Source organism: Uloborus diversus, chromosome 4, assembly GCF_026930045.1.
Source record: "Uloborus diversus isolate 005 chromosome 4, Udiv.v.3.1, whole genome shotgun sequence".
NCBI classification, from domain to species: Eukaryota; Metazoa; Arthropoda; class Arachnida; order Araneae; family Uloboridae; genus Uloborus; species Uloborus diversus.
In genome coordinates this window covers 143,595,866-143,613,539 of record NC_072734.1, presented here as the reverse complement: position 1 = coordinate 143,613,539, position 17,674 = coordinate 143,595,866, and the positions used below count along the sequence as shown (strand labels likewise).

Here is a 17,674-nt window from a genome sequence, read left to right as displayed (position 1 = left end):
TACGCAAAAAAAAAAAAAAAAAAAAAAAGAAAGAAAAAGAATGAAATCTATTCCCAGACGTTTAAAAGGTGTTATGAATACTGTATGATAGTCTACTAATTAATAACTTAATCAAAAGTTAGATTATTCAATAATATATAGACATTTTATAAATTGTACGAAGACTTTTGTGAGATAAAATTTCCGGCACTTTTTGGTTTTTGATTTAAAAAAAATTAAGTTTTAATATTTTTTAAAATCTTTTCATGTAGTTTTGTTAAAAATTGATCATAGATCTTATAATAAAATATCTATTCCGAAATAATAATTCTAACCAGTAGATTGGGGCCTATTTCGTTGAAAGTCGTAGGTGTACGAAGACTTTTGGGAGCCACTGTATAAAATATATTTTTGATTTGAACAATTTTCCGTTAAATTTTGAACAGTTCAAATCCTTAACATTATCGCCTACGGGGAAACTGAAAGTCAATGTAGATTCCGTACTTGAAGGCGGATTTATTTCAAACAAATTCTGTTGGAAATAGCTCTTGACGGCAAACTTCAGACTTCGACTCCAAGAATTTAGGCGCACTTGACTCCGACTCCGACTCCTGTGCCTGACAATTAATCAGACTCCGACTCCCCGACTTCGACTCTGACTTCGTAGCTTCGGCAAAAAATTATACACGGAGGACAAATGACTGACTCCGATTCTTAGATATTCGACTCCGACTCCTTTATCTCAAAATGAGATTGACTCCGACTCCGACTCCGCAGCTATGGTTTTGACTGTGAAATAATTATTGTTGATCTGACTTGTTTTTATTTTTACGCTAAAGTTTTAATTTAGGTATTCAGTTTTCAGCGAATAAACTCGAAGTCATTTATGTTTCTACATAAAGATATGCGCAGACGATTTTTTTTTTTGACAGTAAAATCATTTCTTTAAGTTGACATTTTATTGTTTTTATTTATTTTGGTAAGTGCATTAATTCATTTAAAAAATTGTTTTTGGCAACAGGGGAAAAAGAAACGATTTTTTTTTGATATAATGTATTTATTTTAATGAGCTTATTAATTTTAATTATTATTTTTTCATTTTGAAAGCTGTTAAAGATTTTTTAATGGAAAAAAGTTTATTAGCTGCTTTGTTTAAAAGTTGCTGCTATTTTATTTGTTCGTTTTTTTACGCATCAAATTTTTTTTTAGATGAGTTAGGAATATTTTATTCCTAGAGATCAGTTTCAAGTATTTTAAAAGTATGTTTGAAAATATTTGTGATTTTAGCTATTTTTGAGAATATTGATTAGGTATTAGAAAGTAGTATGGATATACGGGAAAGTAGGCTCGTCTAGTTCTAGACAGAACTTCTTGTTATTAAATTACTGTGGACTGGTAGCGTTTTTCTCCCTTTTACTTTGCGGGGTCAATAGAGACGGAATTGAACTACAATATTCCGTAAAAACCCGAATTTCCAAATTTTTGGACTGAAAGCGTTTCCCCCCCTAACTCTTCATATAATGAAATACGTACATTAATAAATAAGCACATAAAACTATCTGCATTACAAAAAAGTACGAAAATAAAAATATTCCAAAGAAACTTCAAATTTATTTTTAAATCAAAAGAAATTTTGCCAGTGTTCATTCACTGGGTTTTCGCGATTTTTCGTACCCAGTGACTGAACATCCCTCCACGTGAAAATCTACGCATTCTGCATTGACTGAAACAATTTAAATCCATAGCCTAAATATGCATACTTAATTTTTCTTTCGTAGAGTTGAAAAATAAAATTTAATAATAAAAATAATATTTATGAAAATAATTGATAGCACGAAACCAGCTTTATTGTTTTGAAAGAGAAAACAAAACGATTCACGGCAGTAAAATTTTCAAATTTTTTTCAAGAAAATAATGCGTATCCAAATTAACCAATCAGGTGTCAGATAGCTTAAAATATCAACAAAGAACGCTTTTGTAGTGAATTTTTTTAGAAAAAAAATTGGAAGCTTATTATTTTTTTTTTTGAAAAATGACGCGCTGTTCATTCACTGGGTGGTGTTCACTCACTGGTCGGTTTACCCTAAACGGCTTTAATTTTTACCATACCCAGGTACTACAAGTCTTCCTCCTTTTTTTGCAATTTGAAACACAGCTTCAATACCTCCTACATCGCTTACTCCTTTGATAATCACTGCAAATATCCCTACGAACATGAGAAGGGCTTGAAAAGCGTCAGTCCATAAGACGGCTTTCATACCTCCCTAAAAGAAAAAAAAATCTAGATATCTCTTTTTTACTGCAGCAACGTCATAATTCAAAAGTTATAACTTATGAGTTCACACAAAAGGGTAATTTTAATAGAAATTGCTGCCATTTCTATAGTATAAAGTCAAAATTTATATTTTTATGTGTAAATATCTGGTTTCCGCTAATCAGCGATATATGTAGGGCAGTAAAGTAAATTTTGAATTTTTTGTCCTTTTAACAAATTAAGATTGATTTAAATACGCGTTTATAAGCTTGACCTGAAAATCTCCAAATTCAATTTCTACCCACTTTTGGACGTCACAATTACTTGAAAGTTATTTAGACTGTATTATGAATGAATGAAATTAAATTTGGTCGAGGAGTAACCGATGACAAAACAATGCAGCCTTCAGATTTCTTCTTTATTTAAAAATTCTTTGTTGTCACCATGATGAAACTGGCTAAGTTGATATAGAAATCAAGTTGTATGCAAGAAGAATAAGAAAAGTAACAACTATCATACAAAAAAAAAAGAAAAGGCTGCCAATGTTTATGGTTTGTCAGTCAATTTTAAGTATAAGCATAGAATTAAGTATTAGCATAGATTTAAATTATGAAAAGTACATTCTGTTTTCAGATAATAAATATTACTCCCCACTGCACTCACAAAGTTTTTTTTTATGTGCCTGAAGTCAGAAAAATCATATTTATTTAAGAAATAATCACCGTTACAAAATACCTTGAAAATGTAAAAAGAAGGTGTAAAAAATAGTTTTTCAGTTAGTGAAGTAACACCATTTTGCTTTTATATTCACAAATTTCACTTTCATGTCATGATCTACTCATTTCCCTCACAAGACTTAGTACCTGCATGTTTATTAATAAAAATAGGAACTAATATTTTACGTAATACTTAATCGTACAGTTTTCTACTAACTTAATAACCTCAGTTCTAATTGATACTTACTAATGTACAGTAGAAGGTGCAAACAGTGCCGACAGAAACTACTGATACCCATGTTGAGAGATCTGTGACAGCACTCAGCGCTAAAGCAGGACCGTAGAGTACAACGGGTATGTACAGTATCTACATCAACAATCAAATATTAACATAAGTCTGGGTTTTTACTGAAGAATGTTAATTGTTTACTCTTAAACATATAATTCATAATTAACAGTTATTGAAAAATCAATCACAATACATTAAAGTAAGAAAAAACAGCGTCAAAAAAGCACAAATTGCCAATTACAGCAGACATGTGTTTCGGCGTTACAGGGAACGCCTTTTTCAATGCAAAAAGTAATGAGCTTATGGATGAAAAAACATCCGACAAAAAGCCAAAAGCAGATAAGCATGCAGCTTAAAAGATAAAAACAGCGGATTAGCCAAACACCAATGAGAAAATTATAAACAAATAAGGAACCAATAGGAATGTAAGCAAAGGCCAAGAGCTTTCTCTGAGGTACAGTAAAAAAAGAAAGAAAGAATTCAATTGGACAAAGATTAAGCCAAAGCTTAACGCTTAAACAAAAAGAAAATGTCAATAACCGTGAACCGCAAGAAAGGAAAAGCTGAATGGGAGAAAAAAAAAACACCAGGAAATAAAATAAACAGAAACAAAAATATTCGGAAAAAGGAAAAAATAAAGATAAATGGAAGAAAAAAAAGGTGGGGGGGGGGGAATGTCAACCAAGACAAAAAAGGTAAAAATAAACAAAGCAAGATAGATAAAAATAAATGGGGAAAAAATATGCAATATATATATATATATATATATATATATATATAGATATATATAAAAAAGGATAAACACGTGTCTGCTGTAATTGGCAATTTGTGCTTTTTTGACGTTGTTTTTTTCTTACTTTACTGTTCAGCAGAAAGGTATTTATTTATCTCAAGATACATTAGTTTTAAAATAATGTGTAGTAGAAAAATTGCTTGAGCTATTTCAAAACTCACATTCTTTTCCATTATTGCTTTTCTGTAGTTTTGAATATCCCCCTCCCCCTTAACGATCAGTCGTTATGCGGCTAGCGAAAACTGAATGTAAGGAAAACAAAGGGCTGTTAGAAAAGTTCATTACTTTAATTTTTGTGTGAAAATCTGATGAATATGGATCAAGCGCGTTTGCATTAGCTGACTTTTAACTTTTCTGCGCATGTGTTTATTTTTTCCTATATGTCCATAGCGTCAATTGCTGGCAAGCAGAGTTTGACTGACGTAAATTTGTGTTCTTTATGGATTTGTTAATTTCGAGGAAAAGGGACGAAACGACTGCAGCACTATGTTCCAATCGTCTCTTGAATTGGGGAACAGCAAGAAGTCAGAAGATTGATAAACCTATTGGGATAACATCCTTTGCTCTAGTTTTAGATTCTGTGGAACAAAACTGTACAATTTTGTACCCTAGCCTTTTTTAGAGTCAGGAACTCATTTATGTAATACAAAATTGGGGTTCCAAATTGAAAACTCAAAAGTAACTTTTAAAATGAGAACTTTCTTTCTTTCCTAGCACGTATATAATAGCTGAATAACTACTAGTTATTCGGGGTTTTTTTCCTACAACTGCACTATAAAGTGACACTAGAAAAGAAAAACGGTTTTTATTTCATTAATCAATAATTAACATTCAAAAAATTAATTTTTCGCCAGCCCGCGCAGTCTCGCACTTTTCTATTCCTCCTTTTCTGGAGAAAAAGGAACTGGCTTCACCCCTTATTGCGTATTTTGCTCAATAATGCTCCCTATCCTTACATTGCACTTTTCTTCAACCTGATTTTCATTCTTATTTACATGCATTAATTTTGCTTAAAATCGAACAATACGGAAAAAAGACGTACTGAACTTAAATACACAGCAAATGATAAGTTCTAGAGTCATAAATCCCAACTTATAAGAACGTTGCATCCTTGTATATTGTATCATTGTAAACTTTCTCGGAACTGAGAAAAAAAGCAAACACCTTGAATAACCTCCACAAATGCAGCTCAGACCTGGTAAAAGCACTTCTGAGATCATCATCATGTGCCGGATTCAAATTTACACGCACCCTCTGTTACAAAGTACCGCTCTGTTGGATGGCTTTCTCTATTACTGTCTTCACTGGTTTCGTATTTCTATTCATTTAAATTTTATTTCACTCCTCTAAAAATGTCAAGGTGTATTTTCACGCCTTAAAAAAGTCCTAGGGACATCATTAACTGGATACGAGATAAATAATATATCACTTTCCTGCTGTGAAGTATACAGGTGTTTCATGACGAAAATAGAAGCTAAAAAGGAAAATTAAATATTTTAAATTGTACATATATAGTGCATCATTAACTTCTTCCTCTAAAAGAAGTATAATTAAACTCGGTTGACTCTTCCTTAATACTTGTTGTTAACATTTTGAAGCTTAGGCATAGTGAAAGCGTCCTTAGGTTTTTTACAATTTCAGCTTCAAAATTGGCTAAATTGCTTCAATGATTTTTAAAATAAGTTATAATGCAGTTTCAAACATTTTTGCATTTCCAGAAAAATGCAAAAGAAGCGATATATGGAAAGTGGACAACTGAGAGCATGGAACGTGCTATAGCAGCATCCAGGAATGGTGATATGGAACTTAACGAAGTTTGCCGACAACATGGAGTCCCGAAGGCAACTTTAAACAGACACATATGTAAGATAGAAATCGTTTTACCAATGGGAAGCGAATTACTCAAAGTTTGGGAGATTACAACCCCAAAATATAATAATAATTAGTGAATCATGTTTTGAAACTGGAGGATTTTTTTTTTTTTTTTTGAAGTCACTTGTTAAGATTCACTGGAATTGGCATTTCAAGTACCTGAACGAAATCACGTTTCCCGCAAACTAAATAAAGACAAAAGACTGTTGGGGAAAAATGGTATTACAATTTTATGTCACTGCCACCTGAATTATATATATATATAAGTCTCAGACTACCAGATAATACTGCAACAGCTTGAGCCTCTGCTTTCAGTAAGGAAGGCTCAGTAAGTTCTTTGAAATTTTATAGAGCCTTGTCGACAGGTACAATCTTGATGGATCAAAAATTCTCAACATGTACAAAACAGGATTCCCAACACTTCAAAAGAAGCCTCAAACGTTTTTAGCAAAGAAAGGCAAGTTACAGGTTGGGACAATATCAAAGCTTAATACTACGTAAACCATTAATGGCAACCTTCCCCTGTATCATCGTAGCACAAACTACTTTCTTCCTTTTTAAAGAAAAGTTTCATTTTTTTTAAACATTTCTTCCCAATCAAGCTGATGGGAATCAAACTTTGAAACGTAAACAAATACACATATTTCTTTCTTAGCTCAACATTAATGGTATAAAATCAGTATTCGCATGAAATGTTACATGTATTACTTAAAATATTAACTTACCATGTGAAGCATAAACACGAAAGAACTTATTTTTCTTGCAACTTTGCCGAATCTCCTTTCCAAATACTAGAAAACAATTGTAGTTTTAAAATTAAGAGTACACATTTTTTCATACACCGAAAAAAAAATGAAGTGTTTCTGGAATCAAAATGGGCAACTTAAAAGTCTAATTTATACCAGTAAAATTTCGGGTGAAGCAGAGGAAAAATTCTCTTTAAAGTCAGTTACGTTACTAAAATTTACTTAAAATTTTTTTCTAAAGACTTCAAAAACCGTCTAAATAAAGGCTGTAGTCATTTTTCAAAGTTAAAGCTTTGCCTTTGGTTCGGGCTTAACCAGTCTGGAAGGACCGTTCTTTAGACAAAGACGAATCACCTAATGAAGGAGCAGAGTTTATTTTGAATCTCTGGTAGCTAAAAATGTTTTACACAACAATGAGGCCTTCATTCATGAAACTTCCTGAATTCAGGAAACGTTTTTGCAGAAATACCAATTTTTCAGAAAAAACTCGTAAAACTCCTGGTGCAAAAAAAAAAAAAAAAAAAAAAAAAAGCTATGCTTCTGGGATTGTTTTTAAAACATTGGCAACAACATCTAGCAGAATGAAGGATTTATTTCCCATACATTAGTTAGAAAATGAGATTAAGATAAAAAAAAGGGCTAAATTTTGCACGCGATAAATTAAAAATGTAGCAGAAGAATAATTCCAGTACATACTTACATGTTGTTTAGACGAACTTTTCAAAATGGGATCTGTCGGTTATATATTTTTAATTTTAATGATTTTCGAACTGGTAAGTGAAGATACTTTTAAATTCTGACGTAAAAAATCAAGAGAACTGGTTTTTAGAATTGAGTAATTACTTTTCTGAGTCAGGGGGAAAAAAACAAAAAAATACTTAATGTGAAAATTGTTATTGTTTAGAATTATATTCTACGTTAAATTCTATCCGGTAACCGATGCCGATGAGGATGATGGTGACGACTTCAATGACTATGACAGCTATTTTTATGGATTATAACAATTAGCAACAAAAATATGCACTTAAAGAACATCTTGGTGCTAGCAAAGAAAAGATGACGCACCTGACTATTTAATGGAAGACATTTTTAGAAAAATAAGACATCTTTGGGCAAATCGGAAACAGATATATAGCTGCTTATTTTTGACTTCCGGAAAATTTTTGAATGCTTCATTAAAAATAATGGTAGTATAAAGATTTTGTTTTGTCAAGAAATATACATATATTTTTTTTCATTCAAGTTACAGCTATTTTTGTTTTACTGTCACAAAATTTTTGATAACCATTCACGAAACTCGTTTTGTCACTATCCTGGTATGTGAAAATGTGACCCCCTCAATTGAGGGGTGTGACATTGTTAAAGTGTACAACAATGTCACAGTGCCCTCTATTTTTCCCTTAACAAGTTTCTAATAAAAAGTAACAATGAATTTTTAATATGAATACAGTAGTTTATATATTTTTAAGTACTTTTATTTTTAAAGAACTTATGAGAGGAAAATCTGATATTTTTGGAGAATCATCTTTAAAGCATTAAAATGTGCATACTTTAAGGTGCAAAATGATGTTACTTTAGTCTGTTTAATTATTTAAATACTCAATGAACGTTATTTTAAAGTTTGTTTCAAGGTTTTAATTTCACTCTACTAGTCCAAGAATTTACAGTTTAAAAATAAAATAATAAATTATGACTTTGCTCTATAGGTACACTATTTATTTTCGCCATTTTGTTGCATTTCTTAAGTATTTTAAAGTTTTGATTTGCCTGGTGGTTTTGATAATTTTGAATTTAAAAGCTGAGGAATGTAACATCTTTGTTGTTACTCTCTTGGACAACATTTCTGTTTGACATAAAATGTTCTTTTCAAGTTATTCCTGTAATGTGTAATTTAATTACATAAGAGATAAGAGAATAAAAAAGTATCATTTTTATTCATGAATATAATGGGGTTGTTTCTTTCAGTTAAAAGTACTACTTTTAGTCACTGAAATTGATGGAATAAGCAAGAAAAATAACATGGAGCGAGAAAAAAATCTTTCATTTTCCCAACGCTTAATTTTAATTATTTTTTTAAAAGGTCCGATTTTGGAAATAAGGCGTGGTCTTTATGACGTGGCTCATCTGTCTACCGCGTTTCCACGTTATGATAATCAAAAAGCGAATTAAACATTGCGCTTTACACTCGCTATCAACCATATCGTTGCAGTACACGTGAGTAAAGATGCGAACTAAATGTTGAGCTCTGTGAATGGCAAGAGTGAATGGCATTTTATCATCTGTGATGTCATCGGCAGAAGCGTAAGCAATGAAAGCGCACCGATTAAAATATTTTTTTTTTAATATTAAATTTTGTCGAGTTATTTGAAAATTAGTCAGATCCTATATTTTTAAGCATGCTCCTTCAGAAAAAAAAAATACTTTTAAAATTTTGGAAACGACCCCATTCTGGGCCTTGAAACAGATTTTGTGTGAGTAAAATGTCGTTTTCAGGCATGTTCTATAGCATAACAGCATAGCTAAAATGTAATATAGTTAAAGTGAACTCCCTTTCTTTTTCTCTTACTAAGCCTCTCATAAATACTATAGTATACATTTATTTTTATTTTTTTTTCAAAAAACCATTTCAATTTTGAAAGAATTCATGATTAGAAATGGCAGTCTTTTTTTTAGAATCACTCGTGCGTTTGTTTATTTAAAAACGTCCACTTTAATAAATTTTCATTTACATTATGCTAAAAAATCGCACACCTTTTTAAAAGCAATTATATCTATATTTAAAGAAACGAAAGTTGCCTTTTTAAAAACATTTGTGAAATCTTCTAAAAGGAGTAAAAGTAAATCTTTAGCATTTGAAAAGTGAAAGTTGTGATATTTTCGCAGCCAATGACGAGATAATGACTTCAGCGCAAGGGGGGGGGGATCCTCGTATTTCACTTAAAAACATCATTTATCGCTGTAAAACGTCATTTCGAAATATGAAATGTGTTTTGAAAAATATGAATGTTGAGCAATGTCAAGGAAAATCATTAACTACCGAAATTGTTATCAAACACGCTATTCGTATGAAATTCATTGAATCCGAGTTTAGTCGTCTGAAGCTTAATGGAATTAAATGCTTAAGATAAATGATGGCACGATACTGATTTTTAAGGGGTCTAAGGACCTTTAAACTTCAAAATTTTCGATTTTCTGGAAAAAATATATGTTATGCATAATTTAATTCTGAACAATTTGATACCATATTTATTGCCATACGCCAAAAACTTTTCAAGTTATCGTAAAAATACGTAAACTTTTCCCTGTAGAGATTTATGTTAATAGTAGCTGTTTAAGCCTCTTTTTCTCAGGTGCCGATTTCTTCATTTTTCTCGTTTTGCGCGCATGATATCTCAAAAAGTTTCTTATATATTTCAGTAAAACTTTTCATGCATGTTTGTCTGGAAAATGTTTATGATCTAAACCTAAATTTCAACTAAAAATAAAAGTTAATATTTGAAAAAAAAAATTTTTTTTGCCCAAAATTTTGGAAATTTTTTTATATTAACTTATGAAATTTCAAAAAAATAAATAAATAATTTAAAAAAAAAATTAGGTTAAGGTCATAAATATAAACCAGATAACATACATTAAAAGTTTTACGGAAATACAAAACTTTTTTAAATATCATGCGCGCAAAACGAGAAAACCGAAGAAACCCTCACCTGAGAAAAATAAGCTTAAACAGTTGCTGTTAACAAAAAAATCTCTATGGAGAAAGTTTACGCATTTTTACGATAACTCGAAAAATTTTTGGCGTATGGTAATAAATAAGGTATCAAATTGTTCAGAATTAAACTATGCATAACATATATTTTTTCCAGAAAATCGAACATTTTGAAGGTTAGGGGTCCTTAGACTCCTAAGGGGTCCTCAGACCCCTTAACTAAGTTAAAGGCGCTACACTTCACTTCCCAGTATATTTTTTAGTATGCGCAGTACAGTCGACTCGCGCTACAACGCGATCCGACTTACGCGAAATGGCTATAACGCGAATTTTGCGCGAGTAACGGATTTTAGAGCTAACTCGAATTCCTCGCTCACAACACGAAAATTTTTGGAAGGAAGTTGCGGCGCGTAAATATCGGCATCGTTATTGTGAGTACTAAATATTAATTACTTCATTAACATATTTTTGGCATCACTGACAGAGCAGAACTCTCCTCACCGTACTAAACATTGTTTTGTTGGTGTATCAAATAACCACTCAGCATTTTTTATCTTTTTTTTTTCAGTCTCAATATTCAAGTTGATACAATATAATGACAACTTCGCGCACAGTTTCACCTTACGTTTGTAAAGATGTAAAGAAAAATAGAAAGTTTCTGACGATTAAAGAAAATGTTAAATGCTTGGACAACTAAAAAGTGCATCGTTGGTAGCACGACAGTTAAGCACGAGCTAAGCGACAATTAAGTATTGAGTTCTCTACGTACAATTAAAAGTCAAGAAAAGGAAATCAGTAAAAATTCACAACTTATTTTCAATATGGAAACTAGCAGAGCAAGGTTTAAGCAAAGTGTAAACATTATGAAAATGGAAGCTGCTCTTATATTGTAGATTATAGAGACTAGGAAGAGGGATGTTACGATAAGGGGAAACTTTATAAAAGAAAAGGTGAAGCAACTGTATTCAAAAATATATTAAAAAAGACTAACGACCTAGCATAAATTATCATCATCTCCATTTTTTAAGTCATAAATATTATTACTCTATCTACTGTACAATACTCTATTAAAGCGCAGAATTTTATCATTACTACATACTGTACGTACCATACTGTTTTATTTTATGTCTCTTTCTCACACTGATCAATGATTTTTTGCATCTAAACAATATTTAATGTTGAGGAAAACAGATTGAAAAAAAAAAAAAAAACATTAAAAGTTCAGTTCCATATGCAAGAGACGGTAATGTATAGTTAAGGGATGGTTTAAAGTAGTTTGAGGGGTGTTTATGAGCATCTAAAAGACTCGGGAGTATGTTTCTAAAAAAATCGTTAACATACTTTTTTCCATAACGCGAAATTTCGACTTACGCGAGGGGTCTTGGAACGTATCCCTCGCGTAAGTCGGGACTCGACTGTATATGGTATGTTCAACCATACCAAAAAATTGAATAACACCCCAACTGAGCCTAAAACGTTTTTTTTTTTTTTAAGGTGAAAAAAAGGTTTTCCGAAAGAAAGTGCACATCACTAAATTAAAAAACGGTTTCTTCATTTTCGCTCCCCCCCCAAAAAAAAAAAAATCATATTTCAAAAGAGGTATACCTAATGGTTTTAAAACTAGATAATAGTAATACATATTAAAAGTTGTATTAAAGAAAACGGCACAAATCGTACGCTTTTAATAGAAACTATTAAATTAAAAATTTAATGATTGATGTCCTTCCAAACAAGAGTCAAAATGAATTTTTTTTTTTGTTCTTTGCATCAGAGATCTTATGGGGCTTAATAAGTGCCCTGCACCAATTTTCTATATGCTTGTCTTTAGATAACGTTTTTAACACATAGGATACTCTATAATCACACACAATATTTTTATCCTCGCTTTCGAGAGACATGACTGGCTTTAACCGGGGAGGTTTCTGAATTCTTCTGAAAGATTCCAGGATCACTTCAAGAAGGCTACTGACTTTTAACGGGAAATGTTCATGTTTTTTGCAAGATATGTTACTGGCAGAGATTGATCACATTAGCTGCCCATTAATTTCTAGGAATGTTTCTCAATTGTTTTTACAAGGTAAAATGACCTATCTTAACTGCTTGTAACATTTTGTGAACAATTAATCTCACCTCGTAAGCAGTAGGCGCTTGTACCTCAAAAAATACTGGAAGGTATATGTACGACGAGATAACAGTACCAATGATGAAGCCTACATTCTTGAAAGCCATGTGTGTTCCAAAGCGGTACATCTCTGATGGAAGTCCAAGCATTGCGATGGCAGACAAGAAGGACGCCATGAGGGAAAATGCCACTGGCAAGATGGCCATATCTTTTCCCGCCAGAAGGTACTCGTCAGTTGTCTGCTGTTTGCTGCCATAGAATCGAAAAAATACACCAATACTGGCAGATATAATAAGAGTGGCCGCCAAGATGATGTAGTCCAGGATGTTTAGAACTGCACGCTCCATTGCAATGACGTTTCTGGGAGAATGAAAAATGAGTTATAATTAGGGTTATTTTAAACTAGATAATCGCCTGTCAAGATATGACGTGTGAAAATTGCTTCTACATTTTAGCGAAGCAATTGCCTGTTTGGTGATATTTTGATATTTGAAATTTTAACCATAACTTCAGTGACTTAACACAAAACTCCAGCATGTTCCAGTTCATTGTTGACCACTTTTTCGTTTCTTCATTCCCCTGAAATGAGTCTTACCAGTAAAGTACCGCATTCAGTTCAGCCTTGCCTTTCCATGCATTTAAAACATTACCAAAACACATTGTGGAGTTATTATGCCGTGGTGCGAGTTTCATTGTTGATGAAGTCAGGAGCGTAACATCATTGGCTATTATATATATACACGAGGATGCCCCTACAGGCGCATTTAACGCATTGAAAAACTAAACGCAAGTGAAATAGCTATTCAATCTTATTTTCATTCATTGTATCTTTCAAAAATTAACCACCAAGGAAAATAATGAAAACAATCTATTTAATTTTATTTTTATTTTTTAAATTCAAAGCATCAAAAACAACAAAAAATGCACATATTTTCTCCTCAGCCCCCCACCATTCATGTCCTCCTTAGAAAGTTAGTTTTCTTTAGAATTAAAAATCCTTATTATGGTCTTATCTCTTGTTATATGGTCTTTACCCTTACAAAATAAATTTATTCCTCTAAAAATACTAAGGAACATTTTCAAATCTTAAAAATAATATTTCTGGTGGTAATACTTGTATATTAGTGGTCTTTCTCATCACTGACGTAAGACGTCCTAATGATCCGTATGTTACAAAAACATCATATTGGGATTTGTGAATTCAAAAGGGAGGACAAAAATTTCAGATTATTTTTGAAATACAATTGAGCAGTATACACAAGAAGGGTTATACTGCTCAATAGGTGAATTTTTAACCGAAGAACTGAGCCACGTTTATTAGAATGGAACATAAATAATAATTTTGAACGGGGTTTCCTTACTGCAATATTAAAATATAAGTTATTCATTTTCTCTCAATTTATGTACTAAATAATAATTTGTTTTGAAAGCCAGTTTAAAAGTAAATCTTAAATAAGCAAATACAAAAGTATTTTAGTTAAGTCTTACAATGTGAAACTAAATAAAAGTCTTTTGAAAAAACTTACTCATAAATGTACAATTTATTAATATTCGATTTAAAAACGGAGGGAAAAAGGATAAAATTGTAATTTTTGTAATTTTATTATAAATTCAAGTTTTCAACAAAAGGGGTGACTCCATTGTAATAAACGTATCAGTTGTTGCACAAAATACCCTACAAAGATTCCGAATATGTTAGATTCTTATTTCCTCGCGTGATCTGTATGAGAAACTTAATTTCTATATAATGCGATCAAATTTTTAAGAGAGCCAGAAAAATATTTAATAGGCTTGAAAACCGCCAGTCAACGTATGATGGGTGAAAATTGTTTCTACATTTGAACGAAGCCTGTTTGGTGATATTTAAATAGTTGAAATGTTTACCCTTACTTAAGTACTTCACCCAAAACTCCAGTAGGTAACGTTCATTGCTGATCACTCATGCATTGTAGTTTCTGCTTTGATTTCTATTGTTTCCAAATAGCTAACCAGGGAACTACGCGAATATTGCAATACAGAAAAAAGTTGAAATAGGTAGCAATCGTAAGAGCATCTTAAGGCATATTTTGCCCTTGTCCGCCCGTTATAGACATATAAAATCTTAAAGTCTGCCAAAATTTATTATTCAAAAAAAAAAAAAAAAGACCGCGAAAGTAGACGACTGGGCGAGATATTGATCAAGCAGTTTCACCGTCTGCATCCATCTGCAAATTGCACGAAAGAATATTTCACTGAAACTGTCTAAATTTGAAGACTTTTCCTTAATTTTTGGTAGCCTTTAAAAGCTCAGATTTCGATAATGGGGACACGAGGGCAAATAAATTATGCGTCCAGAAACATGTTTTACAATAATTTTTCGATTGCTATATATATCCTATGTGGTTCTCCAGGAAGACTAAAGAAGCTCTTAATTATAAGCAAGCCACTTTTCGTAAGTTTAAAGAAACTGGTCAGAGTGCGGAGAGGCTCCAGTATGGTAAGGCAAGGCGAAATTTTAAGTATTTGGTACGGATTCAGAAAAGGGAATTGGAGCAAAGGCTGGCAGATGACATTGATGGGAACCCTAAGAGGTTTTTTGCTTACGCTAATTCTGGGAAAGCTCGAAACAGTCAAATTGGGCCTTTGGTTGATGAGTATGGAAATTTAATCCAAAACGATAGGGATATTGCAAATGTTCTAAATAACTTTTTTTCCAGTGTGTTTAACGATAACTGTATCTCAACAGTTGACACTAACAAGACACAAGCTATTATACAGCTTGAGGATTTTGTATTTTCCAGGGAGGAGGTTTTATTTCATTTGAAAAAGATTAAAGCAACTAAAGCTCCGGGACCAGATAATATCTATCCAAAAATTTTAGTTGAATGTGCAGAGGAATTAGTGGATGTTATTTTGAATATTTTCAATGCTTCTTATAACTCGGGGACTGTGCCAGAGGACTGGAAGCTGGCTAACATAACGCCACTCTTCAAGAAGGGGTCTAAAGGTATTGCTGGGAATTATAGACCTGTAAGTTTGACTTCGGTGATTTGTAAGATTTTTGAAACTTTGATCAAACTTAAGATCATGATGTTCTTAGAGACTAATAGTCTGTTGACTAGTTTGCAGTATGGTTTCAGGAAAGGTAAATCCTGTACTACTAATTTATTGCATTTCTACGACAAGGTTACCTCAGCTTTAGATAACAAAAAATGTGTGGATGTTGTTTATATTGATTTTCAAAAAGCTTTTGACAAGGTACCGCATGTTGCTCTTCTCAGCAAGTTAGCTGACATTGGAATAGGAGGAAAAACTTTACTTTGGGTTAGAAATTGGCTTACTGGTAGGAAGCAAAGAGTAGTTGTGAGAGGAAATCATTCTAATTAGAGTGATGTTTTAAGTGGGGTTCCTCAGGGATCAGTTTTAGGGCCTCTTTTATTTATTATATTTATGAATGACATCAATGAAAATATTTCTGGAAGCATGAATTGTTTTGCTGACGATGTAAAAGTTATGGGGATTGTCGAAAATGAAGAACAAGTAAAACAGCTGCAAAAGGATTTAGATCATATTACTAAGTGGGCAGATAAATGGGGTATGGCAGTTAATGTAGGGAAATGTCAAGTGCTACACTTAGGTCATGGAAAAAAGCGTATGAGATATCGTTTACAGGGTTCAGTCATAAATCAGGCAGAAAATGTTATGGATCTGGGTGTCTTTATAAATCAGGACTTCAAGTTTAGTCAACAGTGCAGTATTGCTAGTAACAAAGCCAACAAAATGCTTGGGTTCATCAATAGATCTATTTCAAACAAATCTAAGAAAGTTCTTCTGCCTTTATATAGGAGTTTAGCAAGACCTCATTTGGAGTATGCTGTTCAGTTTTGGTCGCCTTATCTGAAGAAAGATATTTTTGTATTGGAAAGGGTTCAAAGAAGGGTAACTAAATTAGTAAGGGGACTCTCAGATTTAGATTATGATACCAGACTTAATAGGCTTAACATGTATAGCCTGGAGCAAAGGAGAGTCAGAGGGGACATGATTCAGTTATTTAAATTTATCAAAATGAAAGATGTAAATGGATTAAATTTTTGCGGGGAAAGCAGGACAAGGGGTCATTGTTTTAAGCTATTTAAATCTCAGGCTAACTTGGAAATCAGGAAAAACTACTACTTTAGCAGGGTCGTGGGCACTTGGAATAGCTTACCGGAAGAGGCGGTAATGAGCAAGGGAGTGGATAGCTTTAAGAGGGCCATTGATCTTCATTGGGGACTAATTAATTGACTAGGACCAGCCTAGCTGGGCCCAGAGCCTGTTGCTGGTCGTCACATTTGTATTTGTATTTGTATATATATATATATATATATATATATATATATATATATATATATATATATATACAACATGAGATACATATTTTAAATATAAATTTAAAGACATTGAAAAAATGAAAAAATGAATACTAAAGTGTACTGTAATACCAGTGCAAAGCCGCTAGAAACAATTGCAGTAAGGCCACATAAGCTATAAGCTATGAAGGTTTGTTGAGATTATCCTGAAAATTTCTGATTTAATTTCCGATCCAGGTTTTATTTGTATTATTTTTATAATCATTTTTTTTTCCAACTCCGGTTTTTTTCAGCTCCAGGTTTTACAAGTCTAGGTTCTGCTGCTGCCGTGTCTTAACTGCATGTTTGCCGGGCACGTGCAGATCATTTCTTTTTCAAGGTCTGCTTTCTGATTGTTTCTTCCTTTTGATGGTGCACTTGAATACGCTTTCGTTAATTATTTTCCAGGTATGTTTTCTTGTTCAATTTTCCTCCAAGGCTCTCGGGGAGAGTAGCAAGTTATTGGGACCTTCCCTCTTGCTAAACAGAAAGGGCCTTGTGAACTTAGGGACCGATCCTCTTCTTGAGAAAGTGTCGGTCCCTGGTTCACCTTTTTTCATTTTTATGTTCTTGTGTTTTGCATCTTCAATTTTATTTAGATTGCTTATTCATGAATATATATATATATATATATATATATATATATATATATATATATATATATATATATATATATATATATATATATATATATATATATATATATGTGTGTGTGCCCCTAGGGCCCTCTTTTTTGAGTTTCGAAGAAAAAATTGCGCATTTTCTCATTTTTACGTACAAATATTCTTACATTTCATATTTAAAGTAATTTGGAACCTCAGTATATGCTG

General features: G+C 32.3%; 1 protein-coding gene across 1 annotated transcript in view; it reads right to left on the bottom strand.

Moving 5' to 3' along the window:
• Window positions 1–13,026, bottom strand: part of LOC129220891 (putative sodium-dependent multivitamin transporter) — a 32,653-nt gene extending 19,627 nt beyond the window's left edge. Inside the window, exons 1-5 of the mRNA XM_054855325.1 lie at window positions 12,986–13,026; window positions 12,486–12,837; window positions 6,629–6,694; window positions 3,197–3,316; window positions 2,089–2,243 (exon numbers count right to left, since the gene is read on the bottom strand). Coding sequence (XP_054711300.1) covers window positions 2,089–2,243; window positions 3,197–3,316; window positions 6,629–6,694; window positions 12,486–12,837; window positions 12,986–13,026 — 734 coding nt within the window. The remainder of the gene's footprint in view (window positions 1–2,088; window positions 2,244–3,196; window positions 3,317–6,628; window positions 6,695–12,485; window positions 12,838–12,985) is intronic.
• Between the last annotated feature and the right edge of the window lie 4,648 nt (window positions 13,027–17,674).